Raw genomic sequence first — 24,077 nt, 5'->3', positions numbered from 1 at the left:
ACAAGAACAGTAATTCTTAGATATTTGTTGCAACTCGACGTCCGGGGTTGAAACGCTAACGGGGTTTCTTTTTCCAGTAGTGGTGGGTTAGGTGGATGGGGTGGAGAAAAAAGAAGTTTGTGACAAAAGGAGGCCTGGACTGGACGGGATGACGAAATTACTACTGAACACTTAAATAGATAGAAGATCACGAGGAAAACAACCCTTTTTTTTTTTCCAGAAAAATCAGTAGGCGATGGGTGTCTGAAGAACTACGGTGACTTTTGCCAGGAGTTGTTAAGTCATATCTAGAGCTCTAGTTGCGTTGGCGTGGCCTAAGACGAGAATCACTTCACAACCCAATGTTGAAGAACACGCCAAATGCACAAAAACTCATACTCGTACACGTAATTTATGCATCGCGAATATACACCACTTCGACTTGCGGCCAATGCCATCCTCGATTAAAAATTGAGATGATATCGACTGTATCGCCCATGGTCAACCCCCAGAGTGAGAGAACACTTTCAATTTCCTCCCCACAACCTTCAATTGAACACATCACAATTTTTCAATTAGCGACAACACCATCCCCACTTGGATCACAGTCCAAAAAATTCCAAAAGTTATGACGAACTTACGAACGACCGTCAAGTGTCCAGTTAGTTCCCCAACTAGCACCGCCGGATGCTCTTTAAAAACGCTTCCTGTCCGCCCCAAACCTTTTGCTCTCTTCACACACAAAAAGTTCAGAAATCGTACTCAGAAACTATCATCGACAACTTCCACACTTTTGACCGACATAAAAATAATCAACTGAGATGGCTCCAGTCAATCTACCAGCCTTTCTCGAATCAGCAGATCCGACTGCTAGGATCGTCCAGTATGGACAGGAATTCAACGCGACTTGGGGTACTCCGGTTCACTTTGAACACCATGGGAAACGTGGTATTCAACCGTAAGTGTGACGCTTTTCTTTTGTTGGCTTTTGCGCAAGTGGTTGTTCTAGCGAGGAGGGGAGAATTTGTATTTGCGGTTTTGTGTATGATGTTCAACCTCTGCACTTCACATCACCCCATAACATACCTTTTATCATCATTTGAGAAAATTTATCGTACCGAATCAATGGTGCTGTCATTATCTTCCCCTAATCCTCAGCGGTTCCCTCAAAGCACTCCCAAGCGAGCTCCTTCCGTTTCAATATCATGTAGACAAGCCGACATCGAGAATCTCGGATTGGCAACCCACACGACATTCAAATGTCATGACATCTCATTATCCCAGTTTCTTTTTGAAAACAGAGAGAAAACCTCATCTTCTTCACTTCTCATTTCTAATGTCAAGAAAAATCAGCTGACATCATTCTTAGAGGCGACACAATCTTCCTCATCTACCCCCTAATCATCGGCATCATACTAGCAATAGCATACTGGATTAGCCGAAGCTCACGCTCCAATCCAACCTCCACCACCGTCGAAGAAGCCGAACCAGTAAGCTCCTTTCCCCTTTCCCCTTTCCCACCACAACCAAAACCACAAACTCTAACACCCAACCAGCTCCGTCCCGGCTACCAACACAAATACAACGATCCCCGACCAGACAACCAACCCAAATACAACGACCCCCGCATCACCCGCCAATTCACGCCCACGGCCGCCAACCCCATTATAATGGAGACAGACAACATGGACGAAGAGCAAATCGCGCGCGCTCGTCGCGGAGGTTGCTATTATGCTACGATGCGGGTTAAAAAGCCAGCGCCGGGGGCTGCGGCGGATGATGAGGAGAGTGACAGTGATGATGATTGGGTTGGGGGGTATGGGACTATGATGGGGGTGGAGGTTAGGAGGGTGGTGTTTTTGACGAATCAGGTTGAGGATTAGAAGGTGAGGTGTAAGGGAACGACGAGGAGGAGGAAGAGGAGGAGTGGATCTCTCGGTATTGAGTGGATGGTTGTGATCGTGTTTTTGGCTTTGGTGTTTTGGAGTTTGGGCGTTGAAGTTTTGGAGTCTGGAGTTCGGAGTCTGGCGTCCGGCGTCTGGAGTCTGGAGTCTGGATTTTCTTCAAGATACCCACAAGGATTGAACAAAAAACACGGAAACTACCAAAAAGAAAGGCGGAGAGTCATGGGATTGAACTCTGGGATTTAGAGTTTGAATATGGGCATGGGTCACTAAATACCAACTGTAAAAGCAGTGGTTTGGGCAATGGAGTTTGGGATAGGAATAACCATTTGGATCACGCACCACAGACTGCACCAAAGCGTGCAGAGGGAACGGAGTTTGGGAATTGGAATTGGAATTCCAGTTGAAGTTAGGTCATCATATACTCACTAAACGGAATTGGCGTTGGGATACCCAGGGTTATAATATGTTTGTGGATCACGCACCACGAACTGCACTTTTATGCTGAGGGAAAGGGGTTTGGGAACTGGATTGGGATGTGGATCGCGTACTACAGACTGGCCAAAAGGGCAGAGAGACAGGAGTTTTGGAATTTGTAGTTATGATACCCTTGGAATTGGAATTGCATTTGGAGTTCGAATCATAAGGGCATGGGTCACAAAAATACAAAACACAAAAAAAGGAGCATAAGGATCGGAGTTTGGGATTGGGATTGGGATTGGACTCTGGGACTGGTGTTTTAAATTGGACTTTCCTACTAGAATTTTGGGCATAGGCAATGGAGTTTGGAATTGCAAGATCCGTTGGGCGTATACACAATTTTGGTTTGAAAGATCAGCTTCTTTGGTTTTGTTAATGCAGAAGGATCTGACTGTTAGAATCGTTAGGTGTGTACACTGTGTATAGAATTTTGAATAAATGTTTTACTTACACTCTATCACATGCTCCATATACTTCAGTACAAAAGCAACTCATCCTGAACCATCTTTCTTCATTTCAGAAAACCATACCACCTCTCCCTCCAACCTGAAGCGAGATCTATCGCTGCTATACAGCAAACCAACCCATGGAAGGACTTCCAATCATACAACTAAACCCTTTGATAAACACAACTTCTCATCTACAGTAGACATAAACCTGTGCTCTTTAAAGTAAAAGTCATAATCTACAGTCGGATTAATTGAACATTCCTGTTCTAGTCCCACTGGTGAAGACTCAACGATCCTCAAGAACGGCACATCTACAAAAGATCCCAGACATTGAGATTTACCGTCCACGAACTTTCCTGTAGGTGGATGGTATTAAGTTTCCGCGCATCTGTCCTTCGAGGACGCAGGACCTATTCTTCTCCAATGATCAGACTTCAATGTCATTATTCCTAACATTTTCAAGAAAGCCTGTTCAAGAACCCTAACCTACATGCATAGCATTTCAATTTCTGCGAACGCCATTCTCCTGGAGCTTTCCCTAGTAGTTAACTAGATTCGGAATTCCTAGTTGATCCCGGGATTTCTGGAAGACGTTTCCGATCGGCAGCAAATCAACTCATAGAACGCTACGCGAGCACAGACAGGACTATAACAGTCTATAGATTTAGGTAACAATTTTGAGATGTACTTAAAGTTAACCTGGCAGTTGAGTTTCATGAGTTGAAGTGATTATATTATTCGCTCGCAAATCCGGCACCAAAGATTTCTCACTCATCATAAAAACCATATCGATACAAGAGCAGAGTGTCTACCAACACACGAGAAGAAACCGCCCCGCGTATTCCAAATGACCCGCGCATGCGCCAACCGAACTTGTACCCATGCTCCACGCTCACTATTCGTCCAGTCCTGACTTATCTATTTCTTTGGGTATTTGTTCTTGAAAAGGTACCTGGGATAGGAATTAGCACATATTTACGGCAGAGGACAAGACGAGGAATAACTTACTGGCTCAAATAAAAGTCCCCTACTGCAAACAAACCAACCAATCCAGACCAAGCACCGACAACCTTCCACGTCAACTCCCCAGCAGCATACTTGCGATAAGCCCCAAAGCCCAACCCAGCACTCAATCCCACAACCGCGATAGCATTTCCAATGAACACGGGGTTATCGCTATTCTCCTGGAACTTGCCAGCCTCCTTCTTCGCCTTTGACTTCGCGGTCTTAGTCTTGTCTTTGACTTCCTTCGCAGCACTTTCGGCTTCCTCCTTGGCGCGTGCTTCCGCGGCTTCTGCTTCCCGCTGCAGACGCTCGAGTTGGGTATCGGTTTGGACGGATTGAGTTCCAAAATCTGAGGGGACGGTGTGGACGGAGTCGGTGTCGACGTCGATTAGGGATGATGTGCTTATGGATTCGGTGGTTTCGATCTCTGGAGGTGCGGGTGCGCGGGCCTGGAAGGTAGTGTTAACTTTGCTGCATACAAACAGAGCGTTGGTTCTCATATGATGGCGTGTGTGACAATTCGAACAGTATTAAAACGCTGTTGATTCGCAATCATCGCATGGTTCGAGTGATGGGAGATAAATACCTCTTCTGGGCTTTGCTTTGGGCCTTTAGCCGCTGCTGCTGCGTATGACATATTTGCTGGATGTATGGTAGCTAGATAAGGTCAGAATACGTCCTGGAATATTTGGAAGCTGTAGACTTACAAAAGAGAGCTAGGTAGATGGTTGTGGTGAAGTTGACGATTATCTCTTGGTGGAAATGAAGCTCGTATGTCTTTCATGTGTTTCAAAGCGGTCTTTGCTCTTGCGCTTGCCTTGGAACCTCCGAGCGTGACCAGCCACACATGACGTCGAGAGCCCGAGGCGGATAATTCGCGGCAAAAACCGTGCGCAAATTGTTCCAGCCGAGGTCTAGAACGCCTATCAACTCTGTCCTAATACAGAAGACATATTATATTGGAACTTATTAGTCGGTATATAAACTTTTAGTTTTCATAATTAGATTTTTTTTTACTGCCCTGCTCTATCAAAGGAATCTTAATAGGTTCTACACCTAATTCAACAAGCCATGCAAATATGCTCATTCTTCCGCTCTCATGCCCACAAATCAAAAAGCAATGCCAAAGATGAATCATCTAATGCAACAACCGCAATGCCCAAAAAAACAATTTTTATTTACGGGTATCCACACACAAAGACCACTTTCCTTGCTGCGATTTAACTATCCTCCTCATATGCTGTGTACTTATCTAAAACGTATCCTTCACAGGTGATTGACTACCTGTAGGTGTTGTTGTACCTCTGGAGTGGGACATGCTATATGGTGCCTATTGCGTGAGGTGACCATGTTAGCAAAGTATACTTTAAGTGAATAATTCGACAACAAGAGGGAAGAGGAATGTTATGCGGGGTCAATTTCGACATACCAAGACCTGCTTCGCGTTGCAAATTCTCCATGCCAAATTCTTGACATTCCCATCGGCGAGTACTACCCCTGGAGCGAACTCAATACCGAACATCTGGTGGACGGCGAAAACGACGCGTTTGGCGTACTTGCCATCGCGCTCAACCAAGCTGCCGAAGCTCTCGTCCACAGTGTTTGGGGCAATCTCTGGATCACGGTCAAAACAGTTCCGGACAACGGGCAGAAGCGCGTTCTGAACGGCAGTACGAATGAGACCATTGGAATCAACGTCAACATCTTCCTCGTCGAAGCGGCTAATTTTGACCTCGAATGGAAGAGAGATAGCCATCACGTTATGTTTTCCATCGTGATGGTAACGGAACTCAAAGACGCCATGTGTCCACCACAGCTTGTCACCCTCGAATACCATTTCTCCTTGGACATAATCTCTCTTTGAACCATCTTTTCGACCAGATCCGGAGACGAGTTGGTTGTACACCAAGATTCCTTGGTCTGCTGGCGAGCTCTCATACTCGTTGGGAACAGTCGCTACCCAACGGCCTGCTGAAGATACTTTGGTAACATCACGAGAAGCATTGTCAGCGATCATGTACAACCCGACCCAGTCTTTATTGCTGTGGTTTACTGGAGCGGTCCACTTGACCTTGATTGGGGCGCCATACTCGAAGACGAGTGGTTTGTATTCATCAGTACGTTCTTGAGGCAGTCGTCCGTATTGGCCTTCTTTTCCAGTTGCTCGATCATTAATGGAAAGTGCAGAGGAATCTGTGTCTTGGATAACGATCGAATAGTCCCTAGGATCAAACCCGGCAAGATCTGGTGCGAGACGCGTCAGAGTCAGGCGTGCTGGGTATTGACTGAACAGTGCTGTGGTATCACGAACGATCATAGAGACGCCAGCTGCAAATTTAGGACGAGCAGCATCGAGGAACTCTTCCACGAAATTGCTTGTATCACCCAGAACCTTGTCAACGCTGCCTTGCCATTTCTTGAGTGGAGGTGGAAGTGACCGCCGTATGCTTTTGGTAAGTCCTGCTTCTGATCGGAGAGCCCGTCCGTAAAGCTTTTGCATATGAGGCTTCTCAACGAATTGGATAAATCCAAGGGTCATGAGATGACTGATGAGCGCGAGGAAAAAGACAGCTTTGCTCCACGTGATGAACACTGCTCCCCAAATACCAGCAAGTCCAATAAATCGCTCGGGGTTGTTAAGGTAGCGGTAAATACCACTGTAAGTTAATTTGGGTGCTTGATCGAAAAAGAAATCCCCAAAGAACCAGCCAAATTCGCCTAGAGATTCGTAAATGCTGACAGACGTCCATATTTGGAGGGCCACAAGTCCAGTACCAATAACGTGTTTCAGGAGCACAAGACCATATCCCCAGTCCGGTGGAAAGGAGTACAATTTCCAGACAGCGGCAACGAAACTGGCGTAACACATAGTCATACTTAAGTGGTACATTCCTTTCCATTGTCTCCAGGCTTCGTCGGTACTTTCACCATATTTTACGAAATGTCTCGTCCACATTTTCTTGTTGGACTGGCCATGGAGTATTAGTCCTAGGCCGGCAGTGTACCATATACGCCAAGCGAGTGCGTTTAGGACGAAAACAGCTTGGAAGAAACGTGTATTGGGAGTCCATAGCGTGATTAACAATATGTATCCTTGGAGTAAAATTACTGACAGGTCGGTGATTCTGAAAAGATCGATGTTGCCAATCATGTTGTGTGTCGCGATAGGCTTTGCTGGAGTTGCATGGGCACGAGATGCGAGATCACTCATGTCATGATCATCGACTCCCTCCCTAGGAGTATGCGAGGAGGAACTGCCGTTCTGGGTGTCGCTTGGGCTTGGGTGTTCTTCTCGCTTTCGGGGTGGTGGAGGATTGTAGGTCTTCTCGATGTGAGGGTTCTCAACATATACGAGAAATGCGAATTGTGAAGCGTGTGCAATGATCGAAATGAATAGGACATTGTAACTTGCAGCCATCAACGAGATTCCGTAATAACCAGCGTAGCCAACCGAATACATAGGATGAGGGGCCATCTCAAACACTCCGTCAAATGTCAATTCTTGGTCAATCAAGTAGAAGAAATCTCCCCAGTACCAAGCATAGTCCTTGACTACACGATGCGCATCTAGCTTAACCCAGAGATTGAAAACAACAAGAATGATGCCAATGACCCAACGAGCGATGGATAGGCCGAGACCCTCCCCAACCGGACGGCCTCCGCAAGCGATAGCAAAAAGACAATATGACACAAAGTCGCACATCAAAATCAGATCCACGACTCTGCGAAAAACTAGCCAGGTGTTATACTCAATGGGCGCATCTTCAAATTTGTAGTCTTCTGGTATTTTGGTCTCCAATTCACGCTTGATGAGATTGTATAACCACGGCCGTGGGTTCTTGCCGGTACTAGGGTTCTCGAACAAATTCCACTTCTTAGCCCAAGCAATTTGTCTTTTGTGGTTCGACTGTATATGAAGAAGCCACCCGATCCCAACATTGTAGCAAGCTCTCCAGAAAAGGAATATGGCAGCAAAAACAGGACGTTTCAACGAGCTGGGTAGAAGGTACAGGGCAAAGACGTGCAAGGCGAGTACGGCAAGTACAATAACATCGGAGAGGTTCTTGGGTTGGCGGGGGTCGAGTAGCTGCGAGACCATATCATGGGTCTGGGGGACGGTGAAAACTGCAGACTTGTCAGTTGTGCTCTGGAGGCACGCTTCCTCCCACCCCAGCTGGGGCCGCGACTTACTGGTTCCATCTGGCGTCCTGCCAAAGGTCTTTTGTGGCTTCTCGGTATCTAAGTCAGCGGATGTCGTATTCTGGTCATTCTGCGAGGAAACATCTTTCCCAGCGTTCTGTTGAGTATTTCGCTCTCGTAATCCTTCCATCTTGGATGGTGTATCTGTGGAAGAGTTCATGGCCGAGTTAAGTGCGGTGAGTTGAAACCCCGCATGGGAAGCTGTTGAGAGCGTAGCACCGTTGGATACCCACTTTGTAGAGTCTAAGAGCGCTATGTGTTCAGGTACCAGAGACTAAGCCCGGACGGAGTAAGTCGAGAAGGACTAAGGATACTTCATTTATCAGTACGGTGGTTGGCGCTGTTTCTTGGACAGTCCTTTGGCACAGGATCAACACCGTAAACTTAGCCCTCGAAGTCCGCAGATGGTTGCTTGGTGGTAGTGAATGTGGGAAGAACAGAAGCCAAGCGTGACTTTGAACAAAATGTCTCGCTTAGAGGAACAGATTGACGAATGGAACTTCACCTACGCGTGCGGTCCCTCCCTGAAGCCCCGCATGCAATGTGAGGTAGTCTGCAAGTTGCCTTGTTCGTCATCTTCGACAGGTCGAGTTCAACTCATGCAATGCAAACAAGACAAAGAACGTGGGGTTAGGTCGACAAGTTGGAGCATGGAGATGGTCATTGAATATCAGTCGAAGACGCAATATGTCCTCATGACCAATGGACGTGCCACGAAGACCAGCACACGATCTCCTGCTCGCTCGGTAGGGCTGCCGCTCCATGGCTAAAGGAGGGAAGCTTGGGTGCCGTTGGAGGTTGATATTGGCTCGTGAAAGAGGCAGAAAGAGACTCATGTGAGGCACAAAAAGAGTGCATGAGGTGCGTGCTTGCCAGCTGCCGTCATCGGAGACATCGGGGACACCTCCATACACCGCCTTCCCAATACAGCGATCACACCCCGCCATACTTGCAACTTTTTGATGCTTTGTAACCACCACAGGCGAGTGGATTTCGATTATATTTACTTTTCTTCTGACTCCTTAGATATTTTATTCATTTCCGACCTAGTTTCTGCACATTGATTGCGATTATCGGTCCCTATATTTGAGCAGGTTCCAACGCCTGCAAGAAATCACTCGTATAATTTATCCAGCCATCGAACGGTGACATGGCACCCTCTCTCGAAGCTCCCGATAATGTCGAAGACGTCCTCGATAACCCACTGAAAACCTCTCCAAACCTCGTCGCTCCCGAACCAGAACACTGCCCTGGTCCCGAATCAGAAGCGGCTGGAAAAGCAGATTCTTGCGCAGGATGTCCAAACCAAGCGATATGCGCCTCGGCCCCAAAAGGGCCAGATCCCGATATACCCCTAATAACTGAGCGATTGTCTGGCATCAAACACAAGGTTCTGATTTTGTCTGGAAAGGGTGGTGTGGGGAAGAGTACATTTACAACACTATTAGCACACGCGTTTGCCACAAACGAGGACAACACGGTTGGAGTCATGGATACAGATATTTGCGGGCCGAGTATACCAAAGATGATGGGTGTTGAGACGGAAACGATACATGTCAGTGGTGCCGGATGGAGTCCGGTTTGGGTGTTGGATAACCTAGGAGTCATGAGCATTCAGTTTATGCTTCCAAACAAGGATGACGCTATCATATGGAGAGGACCGAAAAAGAACGGTCTTATCAAACAATTTCTTAAGGACGTCGAGTGGGGCGAAATGGATTATCTTCTCGTCGATACGCCACCAGGAACCAGTGATGAACATTTGAGTGTCAACTCTTTCTTGAAAGAAAGTGGAGTTGATGGCGCAGTAGTGGTGACCACACCTCAAGAGGTCGCTCTCCTTGATGTTCGAAAAGAAATTGATTTCTGCCGGAAAGCTGGAATTAAAGTTCTAGGTATCGTGGAAAATATGTCAGGATTTGTGTGCCCCAAATGCACTCACGAGAGTCAGATCTTTAAAGCAACGACTGGTGGGGCGAGAGGTCTGGCGAAAGAGATGAACATTCCGTTCTTAGGCGCGGTCCCTCTAGATCCACGCATCGGATTGGCAGCAGATTATGGAGAGAGTTTCTTTGATGCCTACCCAGATAGTCCAGCATGCACGGCTCTAAAAGGCGTTGTTCGAAGAGTTGGAGAGGAAATGGGGATCAAGGCAGAAGTTATTTTGCCTGAAGATTGAAACATGTTATTAGTGCATTACACAAGCCTGCACGACAACCACCAATCAGTTTGAGCCAGTCATGGCCGAAACAGTGCATTCACCCAATCGGGGTCGTTACACGGATGCGATATACTGTGCAACAAGATCAAATCAGTTGTGGCTATAGCTTAATAGCCATCTCATCTGGAGGATGATCAAAATCCAGCGCCCGTGGGAGAAAATATGACGACAACGAAACGTCTTAAGGATCGATCAGAATCGTACAGTGTAGAGTCTTACGAAGGTATATGTTGCCACGAGTATATACACTAAATATATCAACATATAAACAAATCCCACTCTGAAATACTCATCCAAATACACCTTTTGGCCTTTGACATGTCGGTCTAATTTGGTCGTACAATCACGCTCAGCATCTCTTTGTCATGACTCTAGTAATCTGAGTCCAAACCTATCCGATACTTCAATTGCGATTTCGATACCTCGCTCCATTTCTCCGCCAGCCTTGTATCAACAAAAAAGTACCATGTCATAGACTGACGCCACATAGGCAGACTCCTCCTGAGCTGAACCCGTATCAACCCTCGGGCGACGAATTTTGGCAGAAAGATCAACCTCCTCGCCCTGATTCTTAGGGAATTACTTTTTTAGACGCCCGGCGCCGTGACGAGCCCGGTGATGACAGTGTCGTGTCGCTCATTCATTGGGTTAATTGCGGAAATCCTGAGCCTTGGGCGATGAGAGCAGAGATTGTGCGATGAGATGGGGTAGAGCCTGGTTTTAGAAGGGCATACGGTGCACCAGATATATAGATATAAGATCCAGACAATCCTCTCGATATTCCCTCAAGCAATCTGATTTCCATCCAAACCCACACCAAACAACCTAAACAATCCAAGTACGCAACTTCCCTCCCATCCCATCTCATCTCTAACACCTCCAAGCCCATCATGGTCTGGGGCCTACTAGCCGGCGCCATGAGCGCAGGCGCCGCCCTCGGCGTCACCGTCGCCAACGAAGGCCAGCGCCAGAAAGAGCGTCGAGAAGATAAACGGGACGCGGCGATTGAGCGGACGCGGGTGGAGAACCAGCGGTCGGCGGAGAGGAGGGAGACGAAGGTGCGGGAGGAGAGTGCGAGGAATTATAGGGATTATGAGGGGAGGAGGAATGGGGGTGGGAAGTGAGGGCGGATGGTTGTGGGTGAGTGGGCGAGGAGATGGGAAGGGGGGATTTGAATTAGGGAATTTGGGATTGGAGTTGATTATGAGAATGGTTTGATATTTGCGTTGAGGGTAGGAAACGTGGTTATTCGATTCAAATTACGTATCAAGCACGAATTCTAGAAACTTTTAACTGGAGAAGTCGACAGGCAACGATTCTCTTTTAGACTGGTTGTCAACACTCGACGGTCCTCTCAAAATCGGCCTTGGATTCGGCAGGTTGAAAATAAATATACAATGTAAATTATGGAAGCGGTTAGGAATATCTCGTTGAATTTGGAAATTACATCCGACAAGGTTCAATGTGTTGATAGTTATGAAACTTTTTTTCTTGGCGTAATGATTGGACTAGAGTACGGAGGTGAAAGAACCCAATTATTCTGAGCCATTCATAGCTTGAAGTACGGAGATTCCTGAACCGGGAAATGAGATTCAGGACATATCGGTCATGATTATAAACAGCAGCCGAATTAGCTACACCGCATCACGGAAACAATGATTCAAAGACCAGCGTCCAGCTGTATCCTGGGAGATACCACACCACCAGTTGTGTGGGCTTGAGATATAGATATAGATTGTATAATTCAGAATCTTGTAGAAAATATAATTAAAACTTATGTATCGACCGAATCTATTAACTACTAAGTAATATACCTATCACATCTTCAACTAAACCAATTCCGTTAGATCCTAACAGTCTTATTTCTCTATACCTAGTCAGATCTTAATAGCACGTAAAGAGTCCCCATAAAATCGCATGACTTCCCCCAAAAAGGTACTAGGTGATCACAAACACCCATTACATCCCCTTCCAACCCACATACAAAATCTCCAAAAGAAAAGGTGTAGAGCAACAAGTGCCTCTCCCAAATCAAAGAACTTCCCCTACCGACTCAACCACTCCCACCTCTGTCACGCGGAATTAACGAGAGGGAACGAAGCACTGGGTGGGGATGCCCAGCTGGGGATGCGCGTCGCCTTGCGGCAGCGTTCGAGTCTTCGGTTGCGGTTTGATTTGATTTGTTGATGGAGGTTTGGGTTTATTCGGGGTTGTTAAGTTGTCTGTGGATCTGAGGGAGAAAGAAGGGATAGTGAATGTGAATTAGATGGTAGTTTGGGTGTGATGGTGAGGGCTTGGGGGAGGGATGAGGGGATTTTTGGATCTTGCTGTTATTTTATAGTTGATGTTAGGTTCTTCTTCTCTGTCACTATGTGTGAATACACTCTGACGTGGAATATCGTTTTATACTTAGCTTCTTCTCTTTGACATGTCAATCTAATTTTGGTGACACAATGAAAACAAAGCATCCTCAACACTTCTCTGTTCTAAGGTTCATAAATATTATATCCTGCAACACATTACGACCCAGCCACAATTCAGTCCGCTATCTAAAAGCTAGTGCTCCTGTTCACATTGCGCTAAAAGACTGGGTTTCATGGTTTCGATGTAGATGGAAAATGATTGTGTTCAGCTGAGTTTAAATTGAGCTTAACCACATCACGACTTGACCCTTAGAATGGTTCCAACATTCCATACATGGTCTTTTGTTTGTCCAATCGAAGCGACATCGAAATTATGCGAGAAGTAAATTTCATCATCAAATATCATTAAACGAACGTACCAAGGGGAATCTTACAGAGCAGGGATATACGTTAATAACAATTTATATTAATCTATTAATCCGATCTTCAAAACAAAATATCCTAATATCTAATATTCTACTCCCAAACGCCATCCCAAAACAGTACGCTAGGGTATCTTTAAAAGCACGATGATGAAGCAAATCGTTTATCGTCTTCCATGAAACGCCTTCATTCTGATAAATTCCATGCCTCTCTGCTTCATCGTAGGCGTGCCCCTATCATCAACGTACTTTGGTGATGCACCCGCGCCGTTTCTCCTCTGCTTCCTCGTCATAGTCCACTGGAGGAGGCAGACGATAGCCGCGACGCCCATGACAGCAACGCTGGACCACGTGAGCGCGAGGTATTTCCCGCCTCTGTCGGCGTGTAAGCCAGCTGTGTTACCGAATTTGTTGATGATGTGAGCGGCTTTCTTGCCGACGGTAGTGACGATGGCGGAAGAGAGCATGAGGGTGAAGAAGGAGAGGGTGGAGAGGATGAGATCTAGGAATGCGAGGCTGGACTTCTCGAGGAAGAAACAGCCGAGGGAGATAAGGATGCAGCAACCGGCGGCGGCGATGCCCATGGCGTACAGGACGAATGTAACGTTCAAGGCCGTGGAGAGACCGTTGAGACCGTCTTGGAGGTCGTCTGCAATGCCGAGTTTGTTGATGTCGAGTTTGCCGAGACCGACGTCTGGGGCTTTGGCGAGCTCCTCGTTGATGGGACTTATGATGTCGAAGTGGTCTGTTGAATGTTAGTTATGTTACTGAAAGGGAAAAGGGGATGACTTACACATGGCGGTTTGGTTTGAGCACTCTGTAACGTTGGTGCCGGCATTTGGTGTGGAGGCGTTGGGCTTATAGTATCCCTCGCACATGTTCATCAGATGTAAGCTGTAAAACTCCCTGATACCGAGTTTCTTAGCAGCTTTGTCGATAAGTTCGTTGGCTTCTGCTGTAGCGCTGTTGATGAGCTCGGAAGCCTTCTCTCTTGCGGCTCGACCAGCGTCTGAGTTCCATGTCGCCTCGGCGACCTTATTTCTTGCTTCGCAGGCAATTTTCTTCGCTGGGTTTGTCTGGTTGCATTCTTCTGGTACGAAGGGTGCGTCGATGGCCGAGGTGATATTTGCTGGGTTGAGTTTTGCTAAGAGATCATTTCCGAGACCTGAAGTGTTGAGGTTGACAATATAGTAATCCTCCATGTAATTTGTCTTTGATCCAGCAAAGAGACAGAGCATGGAGAGAACGAATCCCACAATGGAGAGAGTAAGCGGTATAACCGCGATCGCTTTTATTTTGGCAGTCATATTGGGCAAACGTATGATGTCGTATCGGTGCTAGGTATTTAGATGTATGTCTTGAGTTGAGGTGTAATACGGTAAAGGGAAATTATAAATAGGAAGATGCGATGCAGATGATAGCAAAGTTATGGAATATCGATGAACAAGATTGGGGAGCTGTGAGTGTTCATATACGAGCAGAGTCAAAGAGAACAATTCACACCCAAACATATTATTCTTGTCCTATCCCTGACCACCAACCTGTTACTCTCCACACATAATGAAAATAGCATTCTCGGCAAGCCAAACAAAGAAATCAGGGCCTGTCGAACAAGGGGTTGACCAAGTTGTCATGACCCCATTGTCCTGCTTTGACTCTTTGACTCACTTGCAGCCAATTGTCACACTCCAAAGAAGGGAATGCGTTGGCACATTGGTTCGGTAGGTGAACACAGGATAACCGACCTTGAATCTGAAGCTGTGAATGATTTTCCCTTGCCCCCGGCCTCCGTACGTCATGTTTTCTTTGTGGAGGGTCAAGGGAGAAGTATTGGTCGACGTTGAGCGACATGAAAACAAGGTTGGCAAGCGAGAAGCAGAAAGCGCGCGGGTCAGGGGCACGGGCTAGATTTCGGCTCTCAGCCCTACCTCGTACTGGCCCCGCGCATACTTCAAACGACATCGTGGGTTTCAACACGCCCGTCCAATGGCAAAAGCATACTATACAGTAAAGGGCGATAAGCAAATCGCCGTCTAAGATCATAATACATATTCATACAAATCTCTATGCGCGCGTTGCGCTATGTGCTTCTTCAAACTAAGTATCCGCCGGCTTCAAATATCTTCAATGGCCCACGTTTAGGACGACCGGCCCCTTCTATCCCCAGCCAACACAAAAGCCGAAAGAACCATCGAATGCGTCAAATTCGCCCCTCATCGCCTTTAAACATTCGAACCGCGGGACCTTGTTCGACTTGTAGTACTTTAGGAGATTCGCCATATCGACATCATCCATTTCGCGGAGCTTTTCGTACCCATAATCGTCCGTACAGCGTATCATCCTAAGGACTGTCAGCGCTTGCTCGCCATCATTTTCGTGCAACTCACCAAGCCATTCGTTTGGGTCCCTCTTCTGGGCCTGGCGCGACCTTCCTGAGCATCTGCCGGAGCTTTCCAGTATTTTCAATAGCTTCACCAAGGTTCGGCGGCAGATTTGCTGCTATTGATCGCCGAACAAAGTTTGCGATTCGCGGGCCCTTGCCATTGGTGCTAACCATAATTTGTAGAGGACCGTCTCGGTGAACACTGCCAAAATAAAAGTCGCATTCTGGAGGCACATCCGCTATGTTCGCTGCTATCTTTCTCTCCTTGCATAGCTTCCATATCTGCGTCGATGCTTCAGGGTCGTCCACGGCTGTGAGCACCATATCGACATTGTCAAGATCTGAGGGTTCGAATTTGCGATCGACGAAATCTACCTGTCCTTTTTGCACTCGATATGCCACTTCGGGATTCAGCCCTTCTCGCGGTGAGACTACAGTGACTTTTGCATCTGCGTTGAGAACGTTTAATATTCTTCCTGCCGCTACCTACTCACCAGCAGATTAGCAAGTGCACGCCGTGGCGATGAGTAACCATTGACGTACCTCCCCACCTCCCACGACCAACACTCTCTTATTCCGAATCTGCCATGCCAATATCAGCGACCCTCCTCCTTCGACCTCTGGAAATTCATGTTCACCCATTTTGTTGTACTGAGAAAGTTGTGTCGCAACGATTCTTTTCTCCGAGGAACATTTGTATGTCTACAAGGGTTGTCCGATAAGGCTCTTATCGATCGTATGCTTACTCAGCATCCTCCTCTCCCGTCCGTTTCACATTGCGTACAACCCACTACATAGGACGACCTAGGCCTGCGTGAGGCTCAGAGTCCAGACAGAACACCACTCCCGTTATGTCTGGTCGCAAACTGGGAGGCGGGAGGATATTGGGAAGTGGAAAGTCGCTGGCGCCTCCCCTCCCTCCGTCCCAGCAACGGAGACCATCAGATGTGGTTTCGCCCTCGGCCAGCACGTTGTCGCTGGGCAGTTCGAGAGAGTCTGCCATTTCCCCTCTGGCGACGTCGCCCATACCCGACGCTGCACAGGATCTCATCTCGAGGGCATCTTTGGAAAATGGCGGGCCATCTAGGGTATCTGCGGCGAGCAGCAAGCTGACCTGTCCAATTTGTCAAGAAGAGATGGTAACGTCAACCTGCCGCCTCGGAAGCCCCGCTAACACTATTCAGATGACATTATTGCAGCTGAATAGGTACTTAGTACTTCAAATGTTTAGGGTTTTACTGACAGTGTAGGCATCTCGACGACAATCACCAAGAGCTACCAGAAGTTGAGCAGGATGAAGTGAAGAACTGGTTCGACAAGCAGGTGATGAAGGCGAAGAAGTTCCAACCATTGGCAGTCATAAACCAGAAGTTCAAGGGACTGGATGTATTCGAGTCGAACGAACCTATCATCGCATCCTCCTCGAGTCCTAGTGTGCTCCCCGGAAACCGAATATCAACACCAGAGCCTCATCGACCCGATCCGGATGAGGTGGTTAGCAGGACGCACTGGCAGAAGCCAGGCTTCAACGACATGTGTACCGAGCCCGCCTGCGGCAAGAGATTAGGGGCAGTAAATGGAAATGTGAATTGCAGGAAGTGCGGTCGGCTGTTCTGCGAGGACCATACCATGTATCAAATGAAGCTCTCCCGGTCAGCGCAACATGAGCCGGTTCGAGGGTTCTGGTGTCGAGTGTGCGAAACGTGCTTTAAATCGAGGGACGGATACAATGACCACAACGGCCTCTTAAAAGACCACACAGGTGACTTCCAGGCGATGAGGAGGAAAAAGGTGGACAAAGCATATCTTGAGGTCTCGCGACTCGAAAAGAGGCTCACGAAACTCACACAACTACTGGCAAATTCATCTGAAGACATCTCGAGCAACAGCGGAGGCATAATGTCATTAGCAGGCCAGAAGAACCAGCGTAAGCAACTAGAACAGTCTATTGTTACGTGGGAGGAAGATGCAAAGGTGTCAAACTGCCCATTTTGTCAGCAGCAATTTGGGACTTGGTCATTCCGGCGGCATCATTGTCGATTATGTGGGCGGGTCGTGTGTGCAGATCCTCAAACAAGCTGTTCATCTGAAATCGGCCTGAATGTCGCAGCAAGTAAGTCTCCTTGTCCACGTATCTCGTCATTCGTTGACAGGAATAGCGACTGACTTATTGTCAGAAAAATCAGGCGACATAAACCTCGATATCCGCATGTGTCGAGACTGTAAAACAACTATCTTCAGCAAGAGTGAATTTGCCGCGGAAGTATCGCATAAGCCACCAGACCAGAGAGCATACGAGAATTTGATACAATTCGAAAAAGGTATCCGCTTGTTACTGCCGAACTTCCAGCGATTACTTTTTGCTTTGCAAGACCCCGACAAGCCACCGACTCACATTCAGCTTGCCGAGGCTTCCAAGGTCCGAAAGCGTCTGATTGACAGTTTTGGGAAATACGACTTGGCTGCGAGAAGAATTCGAGATATGAAGACCACAAGTCCTACGCAGTTGAAATTGCAAAAGTCAATATACCAACAAAGTGCAAATTTTCTTAGTTTGCATATGCTACCCCTGAAAACGTTGCCGAAAATTCTCAAACACGCATCCCCACATGGATCAAGTGGTCTCCCAGCGAACGGTCGAAGCGCATTAGCAGCTATAAAATTTAATGACATCGATACGGCTTCCCAGGTGAGCAGTAGCAGCGCGGTTTCGGCGATGGAGGCCGAGGAAAAGAATTTGAAGGAAAGATTGATCGTGCTCGAGGAACAAAAGTTTTTCGTCAGCGAAATGGTTGCTGACGCAAACAAGAGGAGGAAATTTGACGAGGCAAAAAGCTTGCAAAGCAATCTGCTAGATCTTGGCAGAGAAATTGATTCTGTAAATGGAATGCTTGGACAGCTTGATTTTGCAGGAGTCTATGCGAGAGAACAGCCAGCTGGCGATGAAGGTGGGCCTTTAGGATTGGGAAAGTAAAGCTCATCTTCTAAGAAGTTCAAAGCTGTGGGGCGTATATCAATTTCATGTGACAGTGAATGTCTTCCTAATTTCTGGAGACAGGACGGCAATCGAAGCCGGTGCATTGGGCGGCGTTTGTTCATGGGTATACAAATTTGATGGCGAGGAAACATCTATATAGCGGTGTTAGCGGATACAGGAGCGTCCGTTACCTACTCAATTCAACAACTTTATAAAAGCAGCTGGTTTGCGCATTTCAGATTTGTGTTATGGTCGTGGTTTTGCGGGATTTCCCCCCTTTTCAAACTAAGCGAGTTTCGCTAATTTATCATTTTGAAGGACTTGAAATCAATGCATAGGTCGTGGAATCTTCGATCAAGGATTGTCTCACACTAAATATACTGCAAGTGTGAGCTATCGTCCAATAATATTTCATTTCCCGTCTCGCTTGTCGCAAGTCGACCCATAAACTACAAATACCCCCTCCGAAAATCTCACCTCCCACACCTTCTTTCCTTCCTTTCAACTCCACCACATGCAAACTCGCCTTCAAATCACCTTCTACAGACAGATAAATATCGCCATTTATACACCATGCCACCCAACACAACCTACCTCGTCACCGGCGCAAATCGCGGTACGTTTCCCTTCCTCCACCCAGAAATTCAGACATCACATGACTAACCCCTTTTCTCCTCGCTTAGGAATCGGCCACGCCCTCGCCGCCGCCCTCCTCCTCCGTCCACATACAACTGTAATCGGGACCCTTCGTCCCTCTGCCTCTGCCTCCTCTCTTCAAGCCCTCTCTACCGCCGAAGGTAGCACCCTCATTATCACCCCTCTCGAAATCTCCGCCTCCTCCGCTTCCGCCATCGAGTCGGCAACCCAATCCCTCCACGACCACCTCCTCACCCAAGGAGTCAGCAGCATCGACGTCCTCATCGCCTCCGCCGGCCTAGGAACCGCTTTCCACGCCACCAAAGATACAGCGCTGGAGGACGTGACGGCCCATTTCCACATCAACACCCTCGGCCCCCTCTCCCTCTACCAATCCCTCCGTCCACTACTCCTCGCAAGCACGCAAAAGAAATTCATCGTCATCAGCAGTAGTCTCGGTAGTATCCAGGACATGGAAGACGCTGCGCCGACGCTGGCGTATGGGGTGAGTAAGGCGGGTGTGAATTATGTGGTGCGGAAGGTGCATTTTGAGGAGGATGAGGTTGTGGGGTTGGCTGTTCATCCTGGGTACGTAGTCTGTTCTATCTAATTTTGATGGGAGGTATTGGGTGAGGGGTTTGTGGGGATATTGAGGGCTAATAGCGTGATAGATGGGTGAAGACGGAGAATGGACAGAATTTTGCGGATAGTATTGGGTATGAGACGCCGCCTATGGGTTTGGGGGAGAGTGTTGAGGGGGTTTTGAGGCAGGTGAGTTTTGTTGCGAAGGAGTTGATGAAGTTGAAGAGTTACTAAGGTTGTGTAGATTGATGGGGCGACTAAGGAGACGAGCTCTGGGACTTTTGTTAGTTATGATGGGTCTAAGATTGCGTGGTGATTCAGACGACGGATTTTCCAATTTGGAAAGCTAGCAGAAGAAGTATGGAGGTCCGCTCATGTGGATGATAAAGTTCAAATAAGACTTGTTAGTGAGTTATTTAGCTCGAGTCTAGGATATAGTACGTTAAAGTGAGAAGGTATGAGACGAACAAGATCTGCCTATTGCATATATTCGATTGTGTCTTATCGTCTTTGAAAAAAACAATTACAAGCGAGGCGATGAAGTGATTTTGGGCGGTAATTCACGCGGTCTTGACGCCACCCTCAGCAGAAACAACACTCTCTCCAACGTGATGCTCCAGTAAAACCCTCGGCCCAACATAATCCTTCCTCACAACCAACCAATACACGCCCGCGAATATAGAAATCGCGCCTGTAATCAGAGAAGCGTAATTCATATTAAGAGCAGTGACTGGCATGGAGTACGGGAAGCAGAAAATAACCACAAAGACGATGATATATGCTGAACCGATGATGTTGACTGTATACCCGACGAGGCTGCTCATATGGAAGTATCCAGGTTGCATGTTGTTGATGTACGGTCCGGGTGGATGAGATGCGCGAGAGAATCGGCGGGTGAGGATGAAAGGGAGGATGGCTGCTACGTATGATAGGGTTGAGAGAACCACGTAGGAACCTACGATGGCGTTGAATGCTGTGGTTGAGCCGACGTTGATCGCAGCTAGAATTGTGGTGATGACTCCGCAGAGAAGGGTGGCGTTGAAGGGGTTCTTGAAACGAGGCGAGATGTGGCCTAGTTGTTTTGAAAAAGGAACTGCTTCATCTCGAGCCAAGGTCCATAATCCACGGCCGGCGGTGATGAAACATCCTATAGTACAGCACATCATCGGAAAGAAGATGACGAATAACAAGCCGATAGCCCCAGCCGAGGAGGATGTCGCTTGGTAGTAGATTTGGGCAAGTGGGAAATAGAGCGAACCCAGTACCGCGTCGAGATCAGATACCGAGTAGAATATAGTGACCAAGAAACACAGCGCGGTGCAAAATCCTATGGCCATTTGTGCTCCTATCGCGAGCGGAATGTTGCGCTTTGGATTTGGAATTTCTTCTGCGAGATGAGCTACACAATCAGGTGTGCCGACCGAGAAAGCTCCATTGAGCATACCAGCTAGGAAGACGAATCCGTCGCTGGTGTAGCCTGTTTGGTTTGACCACTCGTACCACACGAAAGAAGTCGTAGCATAACCCGACCCATTTGTGTGTGGCATGATAACACAAACGAGGATAGTGGTAAACACGCCGGCTAGAATGAAGAACAGACCGACCCTGTTGATCTCAGGGAGTGCTCTGTTGGCGAAAAGTACTGTACAGCAGCATATCCACGAAATGACGAGTTGGGCGATGAATAGATGCCATCTCTCAGGGGCGTATTCAGAATGGCTGATACCGTACATTCCAATCGCAATCTGGCCAGCAATGCTGGATATGGAAGCTATATTCCCGTTAGTACATATTTCAAATGAGTTCCCCTAGACCTTTTTTCTTACAACACTCACACACTAGAGCGTGAGTTAAGCATATTTGGGCTCGAAAACTGTCCAAAGAGAGTATGCAAGCGTCACTTCGATCGTCAGGAGAGGCAGACCGAGCTGCGTAATAGAAACGCAAACTTGCCAGCGCCAATAATCCACGCAAAGGTATTCCACCAGCCGGCAAAGAAACCACAAATCGGTCCATATTTCGGCCCTGGAGTGATAGAAGCCCTGTCAAATAGTCAGTATCCTCCCTTAGCGCCGCTTGATGATTGTCTTACCAATGATACACTCCTGCCGAGCTGGGCATAGAAGAAGCCAGTTCCTGAATACTATGTCAACAGCTGTATCACTATCCAAAGAGGGGCATGCATACCGCAATAGAAGCAGCAATCATCCAATAAAATATAGACACGGCGATGAACTCATACAAAACTCCTGGTGGTCCGCCATTACTAGAGACAATTAGTACTTCTCTCCTCTTAAACTTCTCAAGCTCCTTCGAAACCTGCACTTACTAAATAGCCACAGCAATCGATCCACCAATTGCAGCCCAGGTGTTACCGGTGACAATGCCGACTGAGCAAATAGAAATCAATGAGAAGTTACGCTCTAGCTCTTGTACGTGGCCAGACTCGTTTATCTCAGAAAACGGTGGAGGTGAGATTTGTTCCTCCTTCTTCTCGTCGACTTGTTGTGATGACATGTTGAAATTAAATTTTACGCTCTTGGCTATTTCGATCCTTATCGCTTGATATTTCGACGTTCTAGTCCTGCCTTGTTCTCTGATTCGCTTCTCAATTGCGGCTTCATAAGCTGATAACAGTAAATGAAGGCCAAGACATGATGAAAAGTCCAGAAATTTCACCGTTGGAATTGAGGGTGGAGACGGCATAGTCCCTAGTTTATATATCCCAATTATTCTATTGTCCTCAATCTCTGGGGCAGCGGAATGGGGGTCCGGGAAATCTGCCGGTAGGAAAGAAGGAACGATTGGACCCTTAAACGCATGGCGTGCATATTCGTAGGGGTTGTTGACCTCGGCGTCATGATAAGAGCTTTATCAGATAGTAAGGTAAGATTGTTTTTAGTAAGCTTGGGGCTTTGCATAACCTACTGCGTATCACGCTTCAACAATCGTTAACAAACTTCTCGGAATGGGTTGAGATGCTGGTGACTAAGTTCTGCCGTTGAAGACACGAGGATAATGAATGGTCTTTATCAAATATTTTGGAAAACTGACAGTATAAAGGTAGGCAGAAGACCAATTGGTGCGAATGCGACCGTCTTAGAAACCTGTCGACCAGTAGGACATGATTGCGAGGTGCAATATCCATTAAATTATCCTCAAAATTACATACTGTTCTACAACGATTCGATGAAGAAACGTGTAAGCACGACGCATCTTTTCCTAACCCTCATTACATCTTGCGAGCCACTCATCCTTATTATTGTACATCGCTTTTGCCCTTTTTGATTAGCATTTTGCCATACGCTGAGCTGTCGAAAATGAGAAGTGAAATGGTCAACCAGCTTTCGTTGTTGACCAAAAATAGCTCGTCCTGTACCTGAGATGGACTCGGCATAATCCACAAACCCTCACGCGCGAACACCCAACCAAGTGTCGACTCCAGCTTTAGACCACGATTCCGAGTCGAATCCGCGCTCGGTTTAAAGCAATTGCCCCGGTACGCATAGTGGGTATGTTGCAAATTTGGGGATCTCATTCTCCCATATCAAGAAACCCGTCCGCGCCGAGTAGAGCGTGAGTCTGTCAGGACCGGCTTGAACAGCCTCCAAACAATCATCAGCGCTTTGCAACTCGTTTTATTGCCCCAAAAATTCGTTGTCGTTTTCCGACCGAAAAATAACACTCCGCTTAAAGAATCTTTCGCATGATGCATCTGCGATCCGGATCCATCCCACGCGCAGCCTCGTCCTTCAGGATCTCTGTATATTGTTTTTTCATTGCTCGAGGACTGATCTCTTTGAATCCCATCTTCTTGTACCACTAAAGTCCCCAGTCAGCCTAATTGGTCAAGGCCCGGCAGCGAGAAGTGGTTGACAAAAGTAGCGAGACAAAATCAAACGAATTTCCGCAACGCAAGGGCTACTTACTGGTCCGTTCCAAGGAACATCTTTGAACGTTGTCAAGGTGATGTATTTATACCCCTCCCTTTGGATCTGCTCGAACATGGTTCTCATCAAAGCCCCGCCAATGCCCCTCCCTTGAAAGTCTTGTGCAACAGAGATTTCGGCGATGTGAAAGTTCCCTTGCAAGTTTTCTCCCCCAAGAAATCCGATGGGTTGGTCCCAGTCGTTGACCGCGATCCAGAGGTGGTTTGAGCGTGCCATCTGTGTCAATGCGGATACTTCGACGGTAGGTTCATCGAGCAGGAACTCCAAGTCAACACTGCGAAACGCCTCTGCAGCTGATTTTTCGACTCGTTCGAGGAGAGGAATATCCGATGATCTTGCACTGCGAATTCCAAAGCGTGGACTATCCTCCTTGAATTCCATTGCCTCCGACTGCTGTTCTAGTTTACTAACATAGGCAGCCGCCATAGCCAGGATCGATAATGCGTTTGCCATTTTCAATGTGAAGCGTTTCTAGTTCCTGTGGATGGGGGTGACTCTGATGGTATGTTAAATGTGCAGCAGTCAA

General features: G+C 47.4%; 11 protein-coding genes across 11 annotated transcripts; 5 read left to right on the top strand and 6 right to left on the bottom strand.

Moving 5' to 3' along the window:
- Positions 1 to 800: 800 nt before the first annotated feature.
- Positions 801 to 1,862, top strand: GLAREA_08259 (uncharacterized protein; the record flags this gene model as incomplete). The annotated part of the gene is made up of 3 exons (XM_008090304.1): positions 801 to 937; positions 1,349 to 1,469; positions 1,536 to 1,862. 3 exons carry the CDS (start codon positions 801 to 803, stop codon positions 1,860 to 1,862), a joined length of 585 nt encoding a protein of 194 aa, XP_008088495.1.
- Positions 1,863 to 3,730: 1,868 nt separating this feature from the next.
- Positions 3,731 to 4,454, bottom strand: GLAREA_08258 (uncharacterized protein; the record flags this gene model as incomplete). Its single annotated transcript, XM_008090303.1, has 3 exons — positions 3,731 to 3,764; positions 3,821 to 4,266; positions 4,404 to 4,454. The coding sequence occupies 3 exons, from the start codon at positions 4,452 to 4,454 to the stop codon at positions 3,731 to 3,733; spliced, it is 531 nt and encodes a 176-aa protein (XP_008088494.1).
- Positions 4,455 to 5,069: 615 nt separating this feature from the next.
- Positions 5,070 to 8,177, bottom strand: GLAREA_08257 (uncharacterized protein; the record flags this gene model as incomplete). Its single annotated transcript, XM_008090302.1, has 3 exons — positions 5,070 to 5,147; positions 5,247 to 7,942; positions 8,009 to 8,177. The coding sequence occupies 3 exons, from the start codon at positions 8,175 to 8,177 to the stop codon at positions 5,070 to 5,072; spliced, it is 2,943 nt and encodes a 980-aa protein (XP_008088493.1).
- Positions 8,178 to 9,167: 990 nt separating this feature from the next.
- GLAREA_08256 (P-loop containing nucleoside triphosphate hydrolase) lies at positions 9,168 to 10,196 on the top strand (the record flags this gene model as incomplete). Its single annotated transcript, XM_008090301.1, has 1 exon — positions 9,168 to 10,196. The coding sequence occupies one exon, from the start codon at positions 9,168 to 9,170 to the stop codon at positions 10,194 to 10,196; it is 1,029 nt and encodes a 342-aa protein (XP_008088492.1).
- A 932-nt stretch (positions 10,197 to 11,128) lies between these two features.
- On the top strand, positions 11,129 to 11,362 carry GLAREA_08255 (uncharacterized protein; the record flags this gene model as incomplete). Its single annotated transcript, XM_008090300.1, has 1 exon — positions 11,129 to 11,362. One exon carries the CDS (start codon positions 11,129 to 11,131, stop codon positions 11,360 to 11,362), a length of 234 nt encoding a protein of 77 aa, XP_008088491.1.
- Positions 11,363 to 13,187: 1,825 nt separating this feature from the next.
- On the bottom strand, positions 13,188 to 14,330 carry GLAREA_08254 (uncharacterized protein; the record flags this gene model as incomplete). Its single annotated transcript, XM_008090299.1, has 2 exons — positions 13,188 to 13,768; positions 13,817 to 14,330. 2 exons carry the CDS (start codon positions 14,328 to 14,330, stop codon positions 13,188 to 13,190), a joined length of 1,095 nt encoding a protein of 364 aa, XP_008088490.1.
- An 850-nt stretch (positions 14,331 to 15,180) lies between these two features.
- Positions 15,181 to 16,048, bottom strand: GLAREA_08253 (Siroheme synthase middle -like protein; the record flags this gene model as incomplete). The annotated part of the gene is made up of 3 exons (XM_008090298.1): positions 15,181 to 15,364; positions 15,411 to 15,892; positions 15,950 to 16,048. The coding sequence occupies 3 exons, from the start codon at positions 16,046 to 16,048 to the stop codon at positions 15,181 to 15,183; spliced, it is 765 nt and encodes a 254-aa protein (XP_008088489.1).
- Positions 16,049 to 16,257: 209 nt separating this feature from the next.
- On the top strand, positions 16,258 to 18,380 carry GLAREA_08252 (FYVE/PHD zinc finger; the record flags this gene model as incomplete). Its single annotated transcript, XM_008090297.1, has 4 exons — positions 16,258 to 16,545; positions 16,591 to 16,613; positions 16,657 to 17,519; positions 17,584 to 18,380. 4 exons carry the CDS (start codon positions 16,258 to 16,260, stop codon positions 18,378 to 18,380), a joined length of 1,971 nt encoding a protein of 656 aa, XP_008088488.1.
- A 576-nt stretch (positions 18,381 to 18,956) lies between these two features.
- GLAREA_08251 (NAD(P)-binding Rossmann-fold containing protein) lies at positions 18,957 to 19,917 on the top strand (the record flags this gene model as incomplete). Its single annotated transcript, XM_008090296.1, has 4 exons — positions 18,957 to 18,999; positions 19,067 to 19,607; positions 19,691 to 19,790; positions 19,846 to 19,917. The coding sequence occupies 4 exons, from the start codon at positions 18,957 to 18,959 to the stop codon at positions 19,915 to 19,917; spliced, it is 756 nt and encodes a 251-aa protein (XP_008088487.1).
- Positions 19,918 to 20,161: 244 nt separating this feature from the next.
- Positions 20,162 to 22,118, bottom strand: GLAREA_08250 (uncharacterized protein; the record flags this gene model as incomplete). Its single annotated transcript, XM_008090295.1, has 6 exons — positions 20,162 to 21,372; positions 21,437 to 21,501; positions 21,551 to 21,643; positions 21,694 to 21,737; positions 21,789 to 21,867; positions 21,931 to 22,118. The coding sequence occupies 6 exons, from the start codon at positions 22,116 to 22,118 to the stop codon at positions 20,162 to 20,164; spliced, it is 1,680 nt and encodes a 559-aa protein (XP_008088486.1).
- A 1,173-nt stretch (positions 22,119 to 23,291) lies between these two features.
- GLAREA_08249 (Acyl-CoA N-acyltransferases (Nat)) lies at positions 23,292 to 24,004 on the bottom strand (the record flags this gene model as incomplete). Its single annotated transcript, XM_008090294.1, has 2 exons — positions 23,292 to 23,423; positions 23,531 to 24,004. 2 exons carry the CDS (start codon positions 24,002 to 24,004, stop codon positions 23,292 to 23,294), a joined length of 606 nt encoding a protein of 201 aa, XP_008088485.1.
- Between the last annotated feature and the right edge of the window lie 73 nt (positions 24,005 to 24,077).

This window comes from Glarea lozoyensis (genome assembly GCF_000409485.1).
Source record: "Glarea lozoyensis ATCC 20868 chromosome Unknown GLAREA9, whole genome shotgun sequence".
Classification (NCBI taxonomy): domain Eukaryota; kingdom Fungi; phylum Ascomycota; class Leotiomycetes; order Helotiales; family Helotiaceae; genus Glarea; species Glarea lozoyensis.
Note: the sequence above shows the minus strand (reverse complement) of the source record. Positions and strands in the feature narration are given on the sequence as shown.